The 23,083-nt window shown below is 44.3% G+C and overlaps 1 protein-coding gene across 1 annotated transcript in view; it reads right to left on the bottom strand.

The window, feature by feature from the left end:
* LOC106574831 (vacuolar protein sorting-associated protein 8 homolog) overlaps positions 1 to 23,083 on the bottom strand; it is a 207,546-nt gene that overhangs the window by 71,886 nt on the left and 112,577 nt on the right. Inside the window, 1 exon segment of the mRNA XM_082963149.1 lies at positions 18,467 to 18,626. Within this exon segment, the coding sequence (XP_082819275.1) occupies positions 18,467 to 18,626 (160 nt within the window).

Below are 23,083 nucleotides of genomic sequence, written 5' to 3' on the forward strand. Positions count from 1 at the left end.
TGTAGGTGGATCAGACAGTTCTCTACACTGTCCATCATGTTGTTATCCTGTAGGTGGGTCAGACAGTTCTCTACACTGTCCATCATGTTGTTATCCTGTAGGTGGATCAGACAGTTCTCTACACTGTCCATCATGTTGTTATCCTGTAGGTGGATCAGACAGTTCTCTACACTGTCCATCATGTTGTTATCCTGTAGGTGGATCAGACAGTTCTCTACACTGTCCATCATGTTGTTATCCTGTAGGTGGATCAGACAGTTCTCTACACTGTCCATCATGTTGTTATCCTGTAGGTGGATCAGACAGTTCTCTACACTGTCCATCATGTTGTTATCCTGTAGGTGGATCAGACAGTTCTCTACACTGTCCATCATGTTGTTATCCTGTAGGTGGATCAGACAGTTCTCTACACTGTCCATCATGTTGTTATCCTGTAGGTGGATCAGACAGTTCTCTACACTGTCCATCATGTTGTTATCCTGTAGGTGGATCAGACAGTTCTCTACACTGTCCATCATGTTGTTATCCTGTAGGTGGATCAGACAGTTCTCTACACTGTCCATCATGTTGTTATCCTGTAGGTGGATCAGACAGTTCTCTACACTGTCCATCATGTTGTTATCCTGTAGGTGGATCAGACAGTTCTCTACACTGTCCATCATGTTGTTATCCTGTAGGTGGATCAGACAGTTCTCTACACTGTCCATCATGTTGTTATCCTGTAGGTGGATCAGACAGTTCTCTACACTGTCCATCATGTTGTTATCCTGTAGGTGGATCAGACAGTTCTCTACACTGTCCATCATGTTGTTATCCTGTAGGTGGATCAGACAGTTCTCTACACTGTCCATCATGTTGTTATCCTGTAGGTGGGTCAGACAGTTCTCTACACTGTCCATCATGTTGTTATCCTGTAGGTGGATCAGACAGTTCTCTACACTGTCCATCATGTTGTTATCCTGTAGGTGGATCAGACAGTTCTCTACACTGTCCATCATGTTGTTATCCTGTAGGTGGATCAGACAGTTCTCTACACTGTCCATCATGTTGTTATCCTGTAGGTGGATCAGACAGTTCTCTACACTGTCCATCATGTTGTTATCCTGTAGGTGGGTCAGACAGTTCTCTACACTGTCCATCATGTTGTTATCCTGTAGGTGGATCAGACAGTTCTCTACACTGTCCATCATGTTGTTATCCTGTAGGTGGATCAGACAGTTCTCTACACTGTCCATCATGTTGTTATCCTGTAGGTGGATCAGACAGTTCTCTACACTGTCCATCATGTTGTTATCCTGTAGGTGGATCAGACAGTTCTCTACACTGTCCATCATGTTGTTATCCTGTAGGTGGATCAGACAGTTCTCTACACTGTCCATCATGTTGTTATCCTGTAGGTGGATCAGACAGTTCTCTACACTGTCCATCATGTTGTTATCCTGTAGGTGGATCAGACAGTTCTCTACACTGTCCATCATGTTGTTATCCTGTAGGTGGATCAGACAGTTCTCTACACTGTCCATCATGTTGTTATCCTGTAGGTGGATCAGACAGTTCTCTACACTGTCCATCATGTTGTTATCCTGTAGGTGGATCAGACAGTTCTCTACACTGTCCATCATGTTGTTATCCTGTAGGTGGATCAGACAGTTCTCTACACTGTCCATCATGTTGTTATCCTGTAGGTGGATCAGACAGTTCTCTACACTGTCCATCATGTTGTTATCCTGTAGGTGGATCAGACAGTTCTCTACACTGTCCATCATGTTGTTATCCTGTAGGTGGATCAGACAGTTCTCTACACTGTCCATCATGTTGTTATCCTGTAGGTGGATCAGACAGTTCTCTACACTGTCCATCATGTTGTTATCCTGTAGGTGGGTCAGACAGTTCTCTACACTGTCCATCATGTTGTTATCCTGTAGGTGGATCAGACAGTTCTCTACACTGTCCATCATGTTGTTATCCTGTAGGTGGATCAGACAGTTCTCTACACTGTCCATCATGTTGTTATCCTGTAGGTGGATCAGACAGTTCTCTACACTGTCCATCATGTTGTTATCCTGTAGGTGGATCAGACAGTTCTCTACACTGTCCATCATGTTGTTATCCTGTAGGTGGATCAGACAGTTCTCTACACTGTCCATCATGTTGTTATCCTGTAGGTGGATCAGACAGTTCTCTACACTGTCCATCATGTTGTTATCCTGTAGGTGGATCAGACAGTTCTCTACACTGTCCATCATGTTGTTATCCTGTAGGTGGATCAGACAGTTCTCTACACTGTCCATCATGTTGTTATCCTGTAGGTGGATCAGACAGTTCTCTACACTGTCCATCATGTTGTTATCCTGTAGGTGGATCAGACAGTTCTCTACACTGTCCATCATGTTGTTATCCTGTAGGTGGATCAGACAGTTCTCTACACTGTCCATCATGTTGTTATCCTGTAGGTGGATCAGACAGTTCTCTACACTGTCCATCATGTTGTTATCCTGTAGGTGGATCAGACAGTTCTCTACACTGTCCATCATGTTGTTATCCTGTAGGTGGGTCAGACAGTTCTCTACACTGTCCATCATGTTGTTATCCTGTAGGTGGATCAGACAGTTCTCTACACTGTCCATCATGTTGTTATCCTGTAGGTGGATCAGACAGTTCTCTACACTGTCCATCATGTTGTTATCCTGTAGGTGGATCAGACAGTTCTCTACACTGTCCATCATGTTGTTATCCTGTAGGTGGATCAGACAGTTCTCTACACTGTCCATCATGTTGTTATCCTGTAGGTGGATCAGACAGTTCTCTACACTGTCCATCATGTTGTTATCCTGTAGGTGGATCAGACAGTTCTCTACACTGTCCATCATGTTGTTATCCTGTAGGTGGATCAGACAGTTCTCTACACTGTCCATCATGTTGTTATCCTGTAGGTGGATCAGACAGTTCTCTACACTGTCCATCATGTTGTTATCCTGTAGGTGGATCAGACAGTTCTCTACACTGTCCATCATGTTGTTATCCTGTAGGTGGATCAGACAGTTCTCTACACTGTCCATCATGTTGTTATCCTGTAGGTGGATCAGACAGTTCTCTACACTGTCCATCATGTTGTTATCCTGTAGGTGGATCAGACAGTTCTCTACACTGTCCATCATGTTGTTATCCTGTAGGTGGATCAGACAGTTCTCTACACTGTCCATCATGTTGTTATCCTGTAGGTGGATCAGACAGTTCTCTACACTGTCCATCATGTTGTTATCCTGTAGGTGGATCAGACAGTTCTCTACACTGTCCATCATGTTGTTATCCTGTAGGTGGGTCAGACAGTTCTCTACACTGTCCATCATGTTGTTATCCTGTAGGTGGATCAGACAGTTCTCTACACTGTCCATCATGTTGTTATCCTGTAGGTGGATCAGACAGTTCTCTACACTGTCCATCATGTTGTTATCCTGTAGGTGGATCAGACAGTTCTCTACACTGTCCATCATGTTGTTATCCTGTAGGTGGGTCAGACAGTTCTCTACACTGTCCATCATGTTGTTATCCTGTAGGTGGATCAGACAGTTCTCTACACTGTCCATCATGTTGTTATCCTGTAGGTGGATCAGACAGTTCTCTACACTGTCCATCATGTTGTTATCCTGTAGGTGGATCAGACAGTTCTCTACACTGTCCATCATGTTGTTATCCTGTAGGTGGATCAGACAGTTCTCTACACTGTCCATCATGTTGTTATCCTGTAGGTGGATCAGACAGTTCTCTACACTGTCCATCATGTTGTTATCCTGTAGGTGGATCAGACAGTTCTCTACACTGTCCATCATGTTGTTATCCTGTAGGTGGATCAGACAGTTCTCTACACTGTCCATCATGTTGTTATCCTGTAGGTGGATCAGACAGTTCTCTACACTGTCCATCATGTTGTTATCCTGTAGGTGGATCAGACAGTTCTCTACACTGTCCATCATGTTGTTATCCTGTAGGTGGATCAGACAGTTCTCTACACTGTCCATCATGTTGTTATCCTGTAGGTGGATCAGACAGTTCTCTACACTGTCCATCATGTTGTTATCCTGTAGGTGGATCAGACAGTTCTCTACACTGTCCATCATGTTGTTATCCTGTAGGTGGATCAGACAGTTCTCTACACTGTCCATCATGTTGTTATCCTGTAGGTGGTCAGACAGTTCTCTACACTGTCCATCATGTTGTTATCCTGTAGGTGGATCAGACAGTTCTCTACACTGTCCATCATGTTGTTATCCTGTAGGTGGATCAGACAGTTCTCTACACTGTCCATCATGTTGTTATCCTGTAGGTGGATCAGACAGTTCTCTACACTGTCCATCATGTTGTTATCCTGTAGGTGGATCAGACAGTTCTCTACACTGTCCATCATGTTGTTATCCTGTAGGTGGATCAGACAGTTCTCTACACTGTCCATCATGTTGTTATCCTGTAGGTGGGTCAGACAGTTCTCTACACTGTCCATCATGTTGTTATCCTGTAGGTGGATCAGACAGTTCTCTACACTGTCCATCATGTTGTTATCCTGTAGGTGGATCAGACAGTTCTCTACACTGTCCATCATGTTGTTATCCTGTAGGTGGATCAGACAGTTCTCTACACTGTCCATCATGTTGTTATCCTGTAGGTGGATCAGACAGTTCTCTACACTGTCCATCATGTTGTTATCCTGTAGGTGGGTCAGACAGTTCTCTACACTGTCCATCATGTTGTTATCCTGTAGGTGGATCAGACAGTTCTCTACACTGTCCATCATGTTGTTATCCTGTAGGTGGATCAGACAGTTCTCTACACTGTCCATCATGTTGTTATCCTGTAGGTGGGATCAGACAGTTCTCTACACTGTCCATCATGTTGTTATCCTGTAGGTGGATCAGACAGTTCTCTACACTGTCCATCATGTTGTTATCCTGTAGGTGGATCAGACAGTTCTCTACACTGTCCATCATGTTGTTATCCTGTAGGTGGATCAGACAGTTCTCTACACTGTCCATCATGTTGTTATCCTGTAGGTGGATCAGACAGTTCTCTACACTGTCCATCATGTTGTTATCCTGTAGGTGGATCAGACAGTTCTCTACACTGTCCATCATGTTGTTATCCTGTAGGTGGATCAGACAGTTCTCTACACTGTCCATCATGTTGTTATCCTGTAGGTGGATCAGACAGTTCTCTACACTGTCCATCATGTTGTTATCCTGTAGGTGGATCAGACAGTTCTCTACACTGTCCATCATGTTGTTATCCTGTAGGTGGATCAGACAGTTCTCTACACTGTCCATCATGTTGTTATCCTGTAGGTGGATCAGACAGTTCTCTACACTGTCCATCATGTTGTTATCCTGTAGGTGGATCAGACAGTTCTCTACACTGTCCATCATGTTGTTATCCTGTAGGTGGATCAGACAGTTCTCTACACTGTCCATCATGTTGTTATCCTGTAGGTGGATCAGACAGTTCTCTACACTGTCCATCATGTTGTTATCCTGTAGGTGGATCAGACAGTTCTCTACACTGTCCATCATGTTGTTATCCTGTAGGTGGATCAGACAGTTCTCTACACTGTCCATCATGTTGTTATCCTGTAGGTGGATCAGACAGTTCTCTACACTGTCCATCATGTTGTTATCCTGTAGGTGGATCAGACAGTTCTCTACACTGTCCATCATGTTGTTATCCTGTAGGTGGATCAGACAGTTCTCTACACTGTCCATCATGTTGTTATCCTGTAGGTGGATCAGACAGTTCTCTACACTGTCCATCATGTTGTTATCCTGTAGGTGGATCAGACAGTTCTCTACACTGTCCATCATGTTGTTATCCTGTAGGTGGATCAGACAGTTCTCTACACTGTCCATCATGTTGTTATCCTGTAGGTGGGTCAGACAGTTCTCTACACTGTCCATCATGTTGTTATCCTGTAGGTGGATCAGACAGTTCTCTACACTGTCCATCATGTTGTTATCCTGTAGGTGGATCAGACAGTTCTCTACACTGTCCATCATGTTGTTATCCTGTAGGTGGATCAGACAGTTCTCTACACTGTCCATCATGTTGTTATCCTGTAGGTGGGTCAGACAGTTCTCTACACTGTCCATCATGTTGTTATCCTGTAGGTGGATCAGACAGTTCTCTACACTGTCCATCATGTTGTTATCCTGTAGGTGGATCAGACAGTTCTCTACACTGTCCATCATGTTGTTATCCTGTAGGTGGATCAGACAGTTCTCTACACTGTCCATCATGTTGTTATCCTGTAGGTGGATCAGACAGTTCTCTACACTGTCCATCATGTTGTTATCCTGTAGGTGGATCAGACAGTTCTCTACACTGTCCATCATGTTGTTATCCTGTAGGTGGATCAGACAGTTCTCTACACTGTCCATCATGTTGTTATCCTGTAGGTGGATCAGACAGTTCTCTACACTGTCCATCATGTTGTTATCCTGTAGGTGGATCAGACAGTTCTCTACACTGTCCATCATGTTGTTATCCTGTAGGTGGATCAGACAGTTCTCTACACTGTCCATCATGTTGTTATCCTGTAGGTGGATCAGACAGTTCTCTACACTGTCCATCATGTTGTTATCCTGTAGGTGGGTCAGACAGTTCTCTACACTGTCCATCATGTTGTTATCCTGTAGGTGGATCAGACAGTTCTCTACACTGTCCATCATGTTGTTATCCTGTAGGTGGATCAGACAGTTCTCTACACTGTCCATCATGTTGTTATCCTGTAGGTGGATCAGACAGTTCTCTACACTGTCCATCATGTTGTTATCCTGTAGGTGGGTCAGACAGTTCTCTACACTGTCCATCATGTTGTTATCCTGTAGGTGGATCAGACAGTTCTCTACACTGTCCATCATGTTGTTATCCTGTAGGTGGATCAGACAGTTCTCTACACTGTCCATCATGTTGTTATCCTGTAGGTGGATCAGACAGTTCTCTACACTGTCCATCATGTTGTTATCCTGTAGGTGGATCAGACAGTTCTCTACACTGTCCATCATGTTGTTATCCTGTAGGTGGATCAGACAGTTCTCTACACTGTCCATCATGTTGTTATCCTGTAGGTGGATCAGACAGTTCTCTACACTGTCCATCATGTTGTTATCCTGTAGGTGGATCAGACAGTTCTCTACACTGTCCATCATGTTGTTATCCTGTAGGTGGATCAGACAGTTCTCTACACTGTCCATCATGTTGTTATCCTGTAGGTGGATCAGACAGTTCTCTACACTGTCCATCATGTTGTTATCCTGTAGGTGGATCAGACAGTTCTCTACACTGTCCATCATGTTGTTATCCTGTAGGTGGATCAGACAGTTCTCTACACTGTCCATCATGTTGTTATCCTGTAGGTGGATCAGACAGTTCTCTACACTGTCCATCATGTTGTTATCCTGTAGGTGGATCAGACAGTTCTCTACACTGTCCATCATGTTGTTATCCTGTAGGTGGATCAGACAGTTCTCTACACTGTCCATCATGTTGTTATCCTGTAGGTGGATCAGACAGTTCTCTACACTGTCCATCATGTTGTTATCCTGTAGGTGGATCAGACAGTTCTCTACACTGTCCATCATGTTGTTATCCTGTAGGTGGATCAGACAGTTCTCTACACTGTCCATCATGTTGTTATCCTGTAGGTGGATCAGACAGTTCTCTACACTGTCCATCATGTTGTTATCCTGTAGGTGGATCAGACAGTTCTCTACACTGTCCATCATGTTGTTATCCTGTAGGTGGATCAGACAGTTCTCTACACTGTCCATCATGTTGTTATCCTGTAGGTGGATCAGACAGTTCTCTACACTGTCCATCATGTTGTTATCCTGTAGGTGGATCAGACAGTTCTCTACACTGTCCATCATGTTGTTATCCTGTAGGTGGATCAGACAGTTCTCTACACTGTCCATCATGTTGTTATCCTGTAGGTGGATCAGACAGTTCTCTACACTGTCCATCATGTTGTTATCCTGTAGGTGGATCAGACAGTTCTCTACACTGTCCATCATGTTGTTATCCTGTAGGTGGATCAGACAGTTCTCTACACTGTCCATCATGTTGTTATCCTGTAGGTGGGTCAGACAGTTCTCTACACTGTCCATCATGTTGTTATCCTGTAGGTGGATCAGACAGTTCTCTACACTGTCCATCATGTTGTTATCCTGTAGGTGGATCAGACAGTTCTCTACACTGTCCATCATGTTGTTATCCTGTAGGTGGATCAGACAGTTCTCTACACTGTCCATCATGTTGTTATCCTGTAGGTGGATCAGACAGTTCTCTACACTGTCCATCATGTTGTTATCCTGTAGGTGGATCAGACAGTTCTCTACACTGTCCATCATGTTGTTATCCTGTAGGTGGATCAGACAGTTCTCTACACTGTCCATCATGTTGTTATCCTGTAGGTGGATCAGACAGTTCTCTACACTGTCCATCATGTTGTTATCCTGTAGGTGGATCAGACAGTTCTCTACACTGTCCATCATGTTGTTATCCTGTAGGTGGATCAGACAGTTCTCTACACTGTCCATCATGTTGTTATCCTGTAGGTGGGTCAGACAGTTCTCTACACTGTCCATCATGTTGTTATCCTGTAGGTGGGTCAGACAGTTCTCTACACTGTCCATCATGTTGTTATCCTGTAGGTGGATCAGACAGTTCTCTACACTGTCCATCATGTTGTTATCCTGTAGGTGGATCAGACAGTTCTCTACACTGTCCATCATGTTGTTATCCTGTAGGTGGATCAGACAGTTCTCTACACTGTCCATCATGTTGTTATCCTGTAGGTGGATCAGACAGTTCTCTACACTGTCCATCATGTTGTTATCCTGTAGGTGGATCAGACAGTTCTCTACACTGTCCATCATGTTGTTATCCTGTAGGTGGATCAGACAGTTCTCTACACTGTCCATCATGTTGTTATCCTGTAGGTGGATCAGACAGTTCTCTACACTGTCCATCATGTTGTTATCCTGTAGGTGGATCAGACAGTTCTCTACACTGTCCATCATGTTGTTATCCTGTAGGTGGATCAGACAGTTCTCTACACTGTCCATCATGTTGTTATCCTGTAGGTGGATCAGACAGTTCTCTACACTGTCCATCATGTTGTTATCCTGTAGGTGGATCAGACAGTTCTCTACACTGTCCATCATGTTGTTATCCTGTAGGTGGATCAGACAGTTCTCTACACTGTCCATCATGTTGTTATCCTGTAGGTGGATCAGACAGTTCTCTACACTGTCCATCATGTTGTTATCCTGTAGGTGGATCAGACAGTTCTCTACACTGTCCATCATGTTGTTATCCTGTAGGTGGATCAGACAGTTCTCTACACTGTCCATCATGTTGTTATCCTGTAGGTGGATCAGACAGTTCTCTACACTGTCCATCATGTTGTTATCCTGTAGGTGGATCAGACAGTTCTCTACACTGTCCATCATGTTGTTATCCTGTAGGTGGATCAGACAGTTCTCTACACTGTCCATCATGTTGTTATCCTGTAGGTGGATCAGACAGTTCTCTACACTGTCCATCATGTTGTTATCCTGTAGGTGGATCAGACAGTTCTCTACACTGTCCATCATGTTGTTATCCTGTAGGTGGATCAGACAGTTCTCTACACTGTCCATCATGTTGTTATCCTGTAGGTGGATCAGACAGTTCTCTACACTGTCCATCATGTTGTTATCCTGTAGGTGGATCAGACAGTTCTCTACACTGTCCATCATGTTGTTATCCTGTAGGTGGATCAGACAGTTCTCTACACTGTCCATCATGTTGTTATCCTGTAGGTGGATCAGACAGTTCTCTACACTGTCCATCATGTTGTTATCCTGTAGGTGGATCAGACAGTTCTCTACACTGTCCATCATGTTGTTATCCTGTAGGTGGATCAGACAGTTCTCTACACTGTCCATCATGTTGTTATCCTGTAGGTGGATCAGACAGTTCTCTACACTGTCCATCATGTTGTTATCCTGTAGGTGGATCAGACAGTTCTCTACACTGTCCATCATGTTGTTATCCTGTAGGTGGATCAGACAGTTCTCTACACTGTCCATCATGTTGTTATCCTGTAGGTGGATCAGACAGTTCTCTACACTGTCCATCATGTTGTTATCCTGTAGGTGGATCAGACAGTTCTCTACACTGTCCATCATGTTGTTATCCTGTAGGTGGATCAGACAGTTCTCTACACTGTCCATCATGTTGTTATCCTGTAGGTGGATCAGACAGTTCTCTACACTGTCCATCATGTTGTTATCCTGTAGGTGGATCAGACAGTTCTCTACACTGTCCATCATGTTGTTATCCTGTAGGTGGATCAGACAGTTCTCTACACTGTCCATCATGTTGTTATCCTGTAGGTGGATCAGACAGTTCTCTACACTGTCCATCATGTTGTTATCCTGTAGGTGGATCAGACAGTTCTCTACACTGTCCATCATGTTGTTATCCTGTAGGTGGATCAGACAGTTCTCTACACTGTCCATCATGTTGTTATCCTGTAGGTGGATCAGACAGTTCTCTACACTGTCCATCATGTTGTTATCCTGTAGGTGGATCAGACAGTTCTCTACACTGTCCATCATGTTGTTATCCTGTAGGTGGATCAGACAGTTCTCTACACTGTCCATCATGTTGTTATCCTGTAGGTGGATCAGACAGTTCTCTACACTGTCCATCATGTTGTTATCCTGTAGGTGGATCAGACAGTTCTCTACACTGTCCATCATGTTGTTATCCTGTAGGTGGATCAGACAGTTCTCTACACTGTCCATCATGTTGTTATCCTGTAGGTGGATCAGACAGTTCTCTACACTGTCCATCATGTTGTTATCCTGTAGGTGGATCAGACAGTTCTCTACACTGTCCATCATGTTGTTATCCTGTAGGTGGATCAGACAGTTCTCTACACTGTCCATCATGTTGTTATCCTGTAGGTGGATCAGACAGTTCTCTACACTGTCCATCATGTTGTTATCCTGTAGGTGGATCAGACAGTTCTCTACACTGTCCATCATGTTGTTATCCTGTAGGTGGATCAGACAGTTCTCTACACTGTCCATCATGTTGTTATCCTGTAGGTGGATCAGACAGTTCTCTACACTGTCCATCATGTTGTTATCCTGTAGGTGGATCAGACAGTTCTCTACACTGTCCATCATGTTGTTATCCTGTAGGTGGATCAGACAGTTCTCTACACTGTCCATCATGTTGTTATCCTGTAGGTGGATCAGACAGTTCTCTACACTGTCCATCATGTTGTTATCCTGTAGGTGGGTCAGACAGTTCTCTACACTGTCCATCATGTTGTTATCCTGTAGGTGGATCAGACAGTTCTCTACACTGTCCATCATGTTGTTATCCTGTAGGTGGATCAGACAGTTCTCTACACTGTCCATCATGTTGTTATCCTGTAGGTGGATCAGACAGTTCTCTACACTGTCCATCATGTTGTTATCCTGTAGGTGGATCAGACAGTTCTCTACACTGTCCATCATGTTGTTATCCTGTAGGTGGATCAGACAGTTCTCTACACTGTCCATCATGTTGTTATCCTGTAGGTGGATCAGACAGTTCTCTACACTGTCCATCATGTTGTTATCCTGTAGGTGGATCAGACAGTTCTCTACACTGTCCATCATGTTGTTATCCTGTAGGTGGATCAGACAGTTCTCTACACTGTCCATCATGTTGTTATCCTGTAGGTGGATCAGACAGTTCTCTACACTGTCCATCATGTTGTTATCCTGTAGGTGGATCAGACAGTTCTCTACACTGTCCATCATGTTGTTATCCTGTAGGTGGATCAGACAGTTCTCTACACTGTCCATCATGTTGTTATCCTGTAGGTGGATCAGACAGTTCTCTACACTGTCCATCATGTTGTTATCCTGTAGGTGGATCAGACAGTTCTCTACACTGTCCATCATGTTGTTATCCTGTAGGTGGATCAGACAGTTCTCTACACTGTCCATCATGTTGTTATCCTGTAGGTGGGTCAGACAGTTCTCTACACTGTCCATCATGTTGTTATCCTGTAGGTGGATCAGACAGTTCTCTACACTGTCCATCATGTTGTTATCCTGTAGGTGGATCAGACAGTTCTCTACACTGTCCATCATGTTGTTATCCTGTAGGTGGATCAGACAGTTCTCTACACTGTCCATCATGTTGTTATCCTGTAGGTGGATCAGACAGTTCTCTACACTGTCCATCATGTTGTTATCCTGTAGGTGGATCAGACAGTTCTCTACACTGTCCATCATGTTGTTATCCTGTAGGTGGATCAGACAGTTCTCTACACTGTCCATCATGTTGTTATCCTGTAGGTGGATCAGACAGTTCTCTACACTGTCCATCATGTTGTTATCCTGTAGGTGGATCAGACAGTTCTCTACACTGTCCATCATGTTGTTATCCTGTAGGTGGATCAGACAGTTCTCTACACTGTCCATCATGTTGTTATCCTGTAGGTGGATCAGACAGTTCTCTACACTGTCCATCATGTTGTTATCCTGTAGGTGGATCAGACAGTTCTCTACACTGTCCATCATGTTGTTATCCTGTAGGTGGGTCAGACAGTTCTCTACACTGTCCATCATGTTGTTATCCTGTAGGTGGATCAGACAGTTCTCTACACTGTCCATCATGTTGTTATCCTGTAGGTGGATCAGACAGTTCTCTACACTGTCCATCATGTTGTTATCCTGTAGGTGGATCAGACAGTTCTCTACACTGTCCATCATGTTGTTATCCTGTAGGTGGATCAGACAGTTCTCTACACTGTCCATCATGTTGTTATCCTGTAGGTGGATCAGACAGTTCTCTACACTGTCCATCATGTTGTTATCCTGTAGGTGGATCAGACAGTTCTCTACACTGTCCATCATGTTGTTATCCTGTAGGTGGATCAGACAGTTCTCTACACTGTCCATCATGTTGTTATCCTGTAGGTGGATCAGACAGTTCTCTACACTGTCCATCATGTTGTTATCCTGTAGGTGGATCAGACAGTTCTCTACACTGTCCATCATGTTGTTATCCTGTAGGTGGATCAGACAGTTCTCTACACTGTCCATCATGTTGTTATCCTGTAGGTGGATCAGACAGTTCTCTACACTGTCCATCATGTTGTTATCCTGTAGGTGGATCAGACAGTTCTCTACACTGTCCATCATGTTGTTATCCTGTAGGTGGATCAGACAGTTCTCTACACTGTCCATCATGTTGTTATCCTGTAGGTGGGTCAGACAGTTCTCTACACTGTCCATCATGTTGTTATCCTGTAGGTGGATCAGACAGTTCTCTACACTGTCCATCATGTTGTTATCCTGTAGGTGGATCAGACAGTTCTCTACACTGTCCATCATGTTGTTATCCTGTAGGTGGATCAGACAGTTCTCTACACTGTCCATCATGTTGTTATCCTGTAGGTGGATCAGACAGTTCTCTACACTGTCCATCATGTTGTTATCCTGTAGGTGGATCAGACAGTTCTCTACACTGTCCATCATGTTGTTATCCTGTAGGTGGATCAGACAGTTCTCTACACTGTCCATCATGTTGTTATCCTGTAGGTGGATCAGACAGTTCTCTACACTGTCCATCATGTTGTTATCCTGTAGGTGGGTCAGACAGTTCTCTACACTGTCCATCATGTTGTTATCCTGTAGGTGGTCAGACAGTTCTCTACACTGTCCATCATGTTGTTATCCTGTAGGTGGATCAGACAGTTCTCTACACTGTCCATCATGTTGTTATCCTGTAGGTGGATCAGACAGTTCTCTACACTGTCCATCATGTTGTTATCCTGTAGGTGGATCAGACAGTTCTCTACACTGTCCATCATGTTGTTATCCTGTAGGTGGATCAGACAGTTCTCTACACTGTCCATCATGTTGTTATCCTGTAGGTGGATCAGACAGTTCTCTACACTGTCCATCATGTTGTTATCCTGTAGGTGGATCAGACAGTTCTCTACACTGTCCATCATGTTGTTATCCTGTAGGTGGATCAGACAGTTCTCTACACTGTCCATCATGTTGTTATCCTGTAGGTGGATCAGACAGTTCTCTACACTGTCCATCATGTTGTTATCCTGTAGGTGGATCAGACAGTTCTCTACACTGTCCATCATGTTGTTATCCTGTAGGTGGATCAGACAGTTCTCTACACTGTCCATCATGTTGTTATCCTGTAGGTGGATCAGACAGTTCTCTACACTGTCCATCATGTTGTTATCCTGTAGGTGGATCAGACAGTTCTCTACACTGTCCATCATGTTGTTATCCTGTAGGTGGATCAGACAGTTCTCTACACTGTCCATCATGTTGTTATCCTGTAGGTGGTCAGACAGTTCTCTACACTGTCCATCATGTTGTTATCCTGTAGGTGGGTCAGACAGTTCTCTACACTGTCCATCATGTTGTTATCCTGTAGGTGGATCAGACAGTTCTCTACACTGTCCATCATGTTGTTATCCTGTAGGTGGGTCAGACAGTTCTCTACACTGTCCATCATGTTGTTATCCTGTAGGTGGATCAGACAGTTCTCTACACTGTCCATCATGTTGTTATCCTGTAGGTGGATCAGACAGTTCTCTACACTGTCCATCATGTTGTTATCCTGTAGGTGGGTCAGACAGTTCTCTACACTGTCCATCATGTTGTTATCCTGTAGGTGGATCAGACAGTTCTCTACACTGTCCATCATGTTGTTATCCTGTAGGTGGGTCAGACAGTTCTCTACACTGTCCATCATGTTGTTATCCTGTAGGTGGATCAGACAGTTCTCTACACTGTCCATCATGTTGTTATCCTGTAGGTGGATCAGACAGTTCTCTACACTGTCCATCATGTTGTTATCCTGTAGGTGGATCAGACAGTTCTCTACACTGTCCATCATGTTGTTATCCTGTAGGTGGATCAGACAGTTCTCTACACTGTCCATCATGTTGTTATCCTGTAGGTGGATCAGACAGTTCTCTACACTGTCCATCATGTTGTTATCCTGTAGGTGGATCAGACAGTTCTCTACACTGTCCATCATGTTGTTATCCTGTAGGTGGGTCAGACAGTTCTCTACACTGTCCATCATGTTGTTATCCTGTAGGTGGATCAGACAGTTCTCTACACTGTCCATCATGTTGTTATCCTGTAGGTGGATCAGACAGTTCTCTACACTGTCCATCATGTTGTTATCCTGTAGGTGGATCAGACAGGTCTCTACACTGTCCATCATGTTGTTATCCTGTAGGTGGATCAGACAGTTCTCTACACTGTCCATCATGTTGTTATCCTGTAGGTGGATCAGACAGTTCTCTACACTGTCCATCATGTTGTTATCCTGTAGGTGGATCAGACAGTTCTCTACACTGTCCATCATGTTGTTATCCTGTAGGTGGATCAGACAGTTCTCTACACTGTCCATCATGTTGTTATCCTGTAGGTGGATCAGACAGTTCTCTACACTGTCCATCATGTTGTTATCCTGTAGGTGGGTCAGCAGGTCTCTACACTGTCCATCATGTTGTTATCCTGTAGGTGGATCAGACAGTTCTCTACACTGTCCATCATGTTGTTATCCTGTAGGTGGATCAGACAGTTCTCTACACTGTCCATCATGTTGTTATCCTGTAGGTGGATCAGACAGTTCTCTACACTGTCCATCATGTTGTTATCCTGTAGGTGGGTCAGACAGTTCTCTACACTGTCCATCATGTTGTTATCCTGTAGGTGGATCAGACAGTTCTCTACACTGTCCATCATGTTGTTATCCTGTAGGTGGATCAGACAGTTCTCTACACTGTCCATCATGTTGTTATCCTGTAGGTGGATCAGACAGTTCTCTACACTGTCCATCATGTTGTTATCCTGTAGGTGGGTCAGCAGGTCTCTACACTGTCCATCATGTTGTTATCCTGTAGGTGGATCAGACAGTTCTCTACACTGTCCATCATGTTGTTATCCTGTAGGTGGATCAGACAGTTCTCTACACTGTCCATCATGTTGTTATCCTGTAGGTGGATCAGACAGTTCTCTACACTGTCCATCATGTTGTTATCCTGTAGGTGGATCAGACAGTTCTCTACACTGTCCATCATGTTGTTATCCTGTAGGTGGATCAGACAGTTCTCTACACTGTCCATCATGTTGTTATCCTGTAGGTGGGTCAGACAGTTCTCTACACTGTCCATCATGTTGTTATCCTGTAGGTGGATCAGACAGTTCTCTACACTGTCCATCATGTTGTTATCCTGTAGGTGGGTCAGACAGTTCTCTACACTGTCCATCATGTTGTTATCCTGTAGGTGGATCAGACAGTTCTCTACACTGTCCATCATGTTGTTATCCTGTAGGTGGGTCAGACAGTTCTCTACACTGTCCATCATGTTGTTATCCTGTAGGTGGATCAGACAGTTCTCTACACTGTCCATCATGTTGTTATCCTGTAGGTGGGTCAGACAGTTCTCTACACTGTCCATCATGTTGTTATCCTGTAGGTGGATCAGACAGTTCTCTACACTGTCCATCATGTTGTTATCCTGTAGGTGGATCAGACAGTTCTCTACACTGTCCATCATGTTGTTATCCTGTAGGTGGATCAGACAGTTCTCTACACTGTCCATCATGTTGTTATCCTGTAGGTGGGTCAGACAGTTCTCTACACTGTCCATCATGTTGTTATCCTGTAGGTGGATCAGACAGTTCTCTACACTGTCCATCATGTTGTTATCCTGTAGGTGGGTCAGACAGTTCTCTACACTGTCCATCATGTTGTTATCCTGTAGGTGGATCAGACAGTTCTCTACACTGTCCATCATGTTGTTATCCTGTAGGTGGATCAGACAGTTCTCTACACTGTCCATCATGTTGTTATCCTGTAGGTGGATCAGACAGTTCTCTACACTGTCCATCATGTTGTTATCCTGTAGGTGGATCAGACAGTTCTCTACACTGTCCATCATGTTGTTATCCTGTAGGTGGATCAGACAGTTCTCTACACTGTCCATCATGTTGTTATCCTGTAGGTGGATCAGACAGTTCTCTACACTGTCCATCATGTTGTTATCCTGTAGGTGGATCAGACAGTTCTCTACACTGTCCATCATGTTGTTATCCTGTAGGTGGATCAGACAGTTCTCTACACTGTCCATCATGTTGTTATCCTGTAGGTGGATCAGACAGTTCTCTACACTGTCCATCATGTTGTTATCCTGTAGGTGGATCAGACAGTTCTCTACACTGTCCATCATGTTGTTATCCTGTAGGTGGATCAGACAGTTCTCTACACTGTCCATCATGTTGTTATCCTGTAGGTGGATCAGACAGTTCTCTACACTGTCCATCATGTTGTTATCCTGTAGGTGGATCAGACAGTTCTCTACACTGTCCATCATGTTGTTATCCTGTAGGTGGGTCAGACAGTTCTCTACACTGTCCATCATGTTGTTATCCTGTAGGTGGGTCAGACAGTTCTCTACACTGTCCATCATGTTGTTATCCTGTAGGTGGATCAGACAGTTCTCTACACTGTCCATCATGTTGTTATCCTGTAGGTGGGTCAGACAGTTCTCTACACTGTCCATCATGTTGTTATCCTGTAGGTGGATCAGACAGTTCTCTACACTGTCCATCATGTTGTTATCCTGTAGGTGGATCAGACAGTTCTCTACACTGTCCATCATGTTGTTATCCTGTAGGTGGGTCAGACAGGTCTCTACACTGTCCATCATGTTGTTATCCTGTAGGTGGATCAGACAGTTCTCTACACTGTCCATCATGTTGTTATCCTGTAGGTGGGTCAGACAGTTCTCTACACTGTCCATCATGTTGTTATCCTGTAGGTGGGTCAGACAGTTCTCTACACTGTCCATCATGTTGTTATCCTGTAGGTGGGTCAGACAGTTCTCTACACTGTCCATCATGTTGTTATCCTGTAGGTGGATCAGACAGTTCTCTACACTGTCCATCATGTTGTTATCCTGTAGGTGGATCAGACAGTTCTCTACACTGTCCATCATGTTGTTATCCTGTAGGTGGATCAGACAGTTCTCTACACTGTCCATCATGTTGTTATCCTGTAGGTGGATCAGACAGTTCTCTACACTGTCCATCATGTTGTTATCCTGTAGGTGGATCAGACAGTTCTCTACACTGTCCATCATGTTGTTATCCTGTAGGTGGATCAGACAGTTCTCTACACTGTCCATCATGTTGTTATCCTGTAGGTGGATCAGACAGTTCTCTACACTGTCCATCATGTTGTTATCCTGTAGGTGGATCAGACAGTTCTCTACACTGTCCATCATGTTGTTATCCTGTAGGTGGGTCAGACAGTTCTCTACACTGTCCATCATGTTGTTATCCTGTAGGTGGATCAGACAGTTCTCTACACTGTCCATCATGTTGTTATCCTGTAGGTGGGTCAGCAGGTCTCTCATGACGGGAGCGGTTACACAGCCCAGACGCTCCGACACGATGTAGGGTTCCAAACTCTCCAGGAAGACCCCCCGAGCCACACAGTTCTCCACCAGGCGGGTATATAGCTGGTTAAACAGTAGGTCCCTATAGGACCACAGAGAGAAGAGCACGTTCATGGTAACAGTTCTTCACCAGGCGGGTATATAGCTGGTTAAACAGTAGGTCCCTATAGGACCACAGAGAGAAGAGCACGTTCATGGTAACAGTTCTTCACCAGGCGGGTATATAGCTGGTTAAACAGTAGGTCCCTATAGGACCACAGAGAGAAGCGCACGTTCATGGTAACAGTTCACCACCAGGCGGGTATATAGCTGGTTAAACAGTAGGTCCCTATAGGACCACAGAGAGAAGCGCACGTTCATGGTAACAGTTCTCCACCAGGCGGGTATATAGCTGGTTAAACAGTAGGTCCCTATAGGACCACAGAGAGAAGAGCACGTTCATGGTAACAGTTCTTCACCAGGCGGGTATATAGCTGGTTAAACAGTAGGTCCCTATAGGACCACAGAGAGAAGAGCACGTTCATGGTAACAGTTCTTCACCAGGCGGGTATATAGCTGGTTAAACAGTAGGTCCCTATAGGACCACAGAGAGAAGAGCACGTTCATGGTAACAGTTCTTCACCAGGCGGGTATATAGCTGGTTAAACAGTAGGTCCCTATAGGACCACAGAGAGAAGCGCACGTTCATGGTAACAGTTCACCACCAGGCGGGTATATAGCTGGTTAAACAGTAGGTCCCTATAGGACCACAGAGAGAAGCGCACGTTCATGGTAACAGTTCTCCACCAGGCGGGTATATAGCTGGTTAAACAGTAGGTCCCTATAGGACCACAGAGAGAAGAGCACGTTCATGGTAACAGTTCTTCACCAGGCGGGTATATAGCTGGTTAAACAGTAGGTCCCTATAGGACCACAGAGAGAAGAGCACGTTCATGGTAACAGTTCTCCACCAGGCGGGTATATAGCTGGTTAAACAGTAGGTCCCTATAGGACCACAGAGAGAAGCGCACGTTCATGGTAACAGTTCTCCACCAGGCGGGTATATAGCTGGTTAAACAGTAGGTCCCTATAGGACCACAGAGAGAAGCGCACGTTCATGGTAACAGTTCTCCACCAGGCGGGTATATAGCTGGTTAAACAGTAGGTCCCTATAGGACCACAGAGAGAAGAGCACGTTCATGGTAACAGTTCTTCACCAGGCGGGTATATAGCTGGTTAAACAGTAGGTCCCTATAGGACCACAGAGAGAAGAGCACGTTCATGGTAACAGTTCTCCACCAGGCGGGTATATAGCTGGTTAAACAGTAGGTCCCTATAGGACCACAGAGAGAAGAGCACGTTCATGGTAACAGTTCTTCACCAGGCGGGTATATAGCTGGTTAAACAGTAGGTCCCTATAGGACCACAGAGAGAAGAGCACGTTCATGGTAACAGTTCTCCACCAGGCGGGTATATAGCTGGTTAAACAGTAGGTCCCTATAGGACCACAGAGAGAAGCGCACGTTCATGGTAACAGTTCTCCACCAGGCGGGTATATAGCTGGTTAAACAGTAGGTCCCTATAGGACCACAGAGAGAAGCGCACGTTCATGGTAACAGTTCTCCACCAGGCGGGTATATAGCTGGTTAAACAGTAGGTCCCTATAGGACCACAGAGAGAAGAGCACGTTCATGGTAACAGTTCTCCACCAGGCGGGTATATAGCTGGTTAAACAGTAGGTCCCTATAGGACCACAGAGAGAAGAGCACGTTCATGGTAACAGTTCACCACCAGGCGGGTATATAGCTGGTTAAACAGTAGGTCCCTATAGGACCACAGAGAGAAGAGCACGTTCATGCTAACAGTTCTTCACCAGGCGGGTATATAGCTGGTTAAACAGTAGGTCCCTATAGGACCACAGAGAGAAGAGCACGTTCATGGTAACAGTTCTTCACCAGGCGGGTATATAGCTGGTTAAACAGTAGGTCCCTATAGGACCACAGAGAGAAGAGCACGTTCATGGTAACAGTTCTTCACCAGGCGGGTATATAGCTGGTTAAACAGTAGGTCCCTATAGGACCACAGAGAGAAGAGCACGTTCATGGTAACAGTTCTCCACCAGGCGGGTATATAGCTGGTTAAACAGTAGGTCCCTATAGGACCACAGAGAGAAGAGCACGTTCATGGTAACAGTTCTTCACCAGGCGGGTATATAGCTGGTTAAACAGTAGGTCCCTATAGGACCACAGAGAGAAGAGCACGTTCATGGTAACAGTTCTTCACCAGGCGGGTATATAGCTGGTTAAACAGTAGGTCCCTATAGGACCACAGAGAGAAGAGCACGTTCATGGTAACAGTTCTTCACCAGGCGGGTACAGTATATAGCTGGTTAAAAGAAGGTTAAACACCAGTCTCAACGTCAACAGTGAAGAGGCGACTCCGGGATGCTGGCCTTCTAGGCAGAGTCGCAAAGAAAAAAACATATCTCAGACTGGCCAATAAAAAGAAAAGATTTAGAGATGGGCAAAAGAACACAGACACTGGACAGAGGAACTCTGCCTAGAAGGCCAGCATCCTGGAGTCGCCTCTTCACTGTTGACGTTGAGACTGGTGTTTTGTGGGTACTATTTAATGAAGCTGCCAGTTGACTTGTGAGGCGTCTGTTTCTAAAACTAGACACTCTAATGTACTTGTCCTCTTGCTCAGTTGTGCACCGGGGCCTCCCACTCCTCTTTCTATTCTGGTTAGAGCCAGTTTGCGCTATTTGTGAAGGGAGTAGTACACAGCGTTGTACGAGATCTTCAGTTTCTTGGCAATTTCTCGCATGCAATAGCCTTCCTTTCTCAGAACAAGAATAGACTGACGAGTTTCAGAAGAAAGGTCTTTGTTTCTCACCATTTTGAGCCTGTAATTGAACCCACAAATTCTGTGGCTCCAGATACTCAACTAGTCTAAATGCCAGTTTTATTGCTTCTTTAATCAGAACAACAGTTTTCAGCTGTGCTAACATAATTGCAAAAGGGTTTTCTAATGATCAATTAGCCTTTTAAAATGATAAACTTGGATTAGCTAACACAACGTGCCATTGGAACACGGGAGTGATGGTTGCTGATAATGGGCCTCTATACGCCTATGTAGATATTCCCTTAAAAAAACTGCCGTTTCCTGCTACAATAGTCAGTTACAACATTAACAATGTCTACACTGTATTTCTGATCAATTTGATGTTATTTTAATGGACCAATATTTTAGCTTTTCTTCCAAAAACAAAGACATTTCTAAGTGACACCAAACTTTTGAACGGTAGTGTATGTGTTATGGCTTCACACCCCCTGCTATATTGTGGATAAAGAGTTAACTGTCTAACAGAACACAGAGGGTGTTCTTTAATGGAAGCCTCTCCAACAAAATCCAGGTAGAATCAGGAATTCCCCAGGGCAGCTGTCTAGGCCCATTACTTTTTCAATCTTCGCTAACGACATGCCAATGGCTTTGAGTAAAGCCAGTTTGTCTATGTATGCAGATGACTCAACACTATACACATCAGCTACTACAGCAACTGAAATGACTGCAACACTTAACAAAGAGCTGCAGTTAGTTTCAGAGTGGGTGGCAAGGAATAAGTTAGAAATATTTAGGACTAAAACTAAAAGCATTGTATTTGGGACAAAACATTCACTAAACCCTAAACCTCAACTAAATCTTGTAATAAATAATGTGGAAATGGAGCAAGTTGAGGTGACTAAACTGCTAGGAGTAACCCTAGATTGTAAACTGTCATGGTCAAAACATATTGATACAGTACTAACTAAGACTGGGAGAAGTCTGTCCATAATAAAGCGCTGTTTTGCCTTCATAACAACACTGTCAACAAGGCAGGTCCTACAGGCCCTAGTTTTGTCGCACCTGGACTACTGTTCAGTAATGTGGTCAGGTGCCACAAAGAGGGACTTAGGAAAAATGCAATTGGCTGAGAACAGGGCAGCACGGCTGACCCTTGGATGTACACAGAGAGCTAATATTAATAATATGCATGTCAATCTCTCCTGGCTGAAAGTGGAAGAGAGATTGACTTCATCACTACTTATATTTATGTTGAATGCACCGAGCTGTCTGTCTAAACTACTGGCACACAGCTCAGACACCGATGCATACCCTACAAGACATGCCACAAGAAGTGTCTTCACAGTCCTCAAGTCCAGACTATGGGAGGTGCACAGTACTACATAGAGCCATGACTACATGGAACTCTATTCCACATCAGGTAACTGACACAAGCTGTAAAATTAGATAGAAAAACAACAGATAAAAATACACCTTATGGAACAGCAGGGACTGTGAAGCAACACAAACATAGGGACAGACACACGCACACACACACACACACACGATAACATACACACTACACACACACATAGATTTAGTACTGTAGATATGTGGTAGTGTTTGAGTAGGGGCCTGAGGGCACACAGTGTGTTGTGAAATCTGTGAATGTATTGTAATGTTTTTAAAATTGTATAAACTGCCTTCATTTTGCTGGACCCCAGGAAGAGTAGCTGC

This window comes from Salmo salar, chromosome 16, assembly GCF_965601325.2.
Source record: "Salmo salar chromosome 16, fSalSal1, whole genome shotgun sequence".
Taxonomy (NCBI): domain Eukaryota; kingdom Metazoa; phylum Chordata; class Actinopteri; order Salmoniformes; family Salmonidae; genus Salmo; species Salmo salar.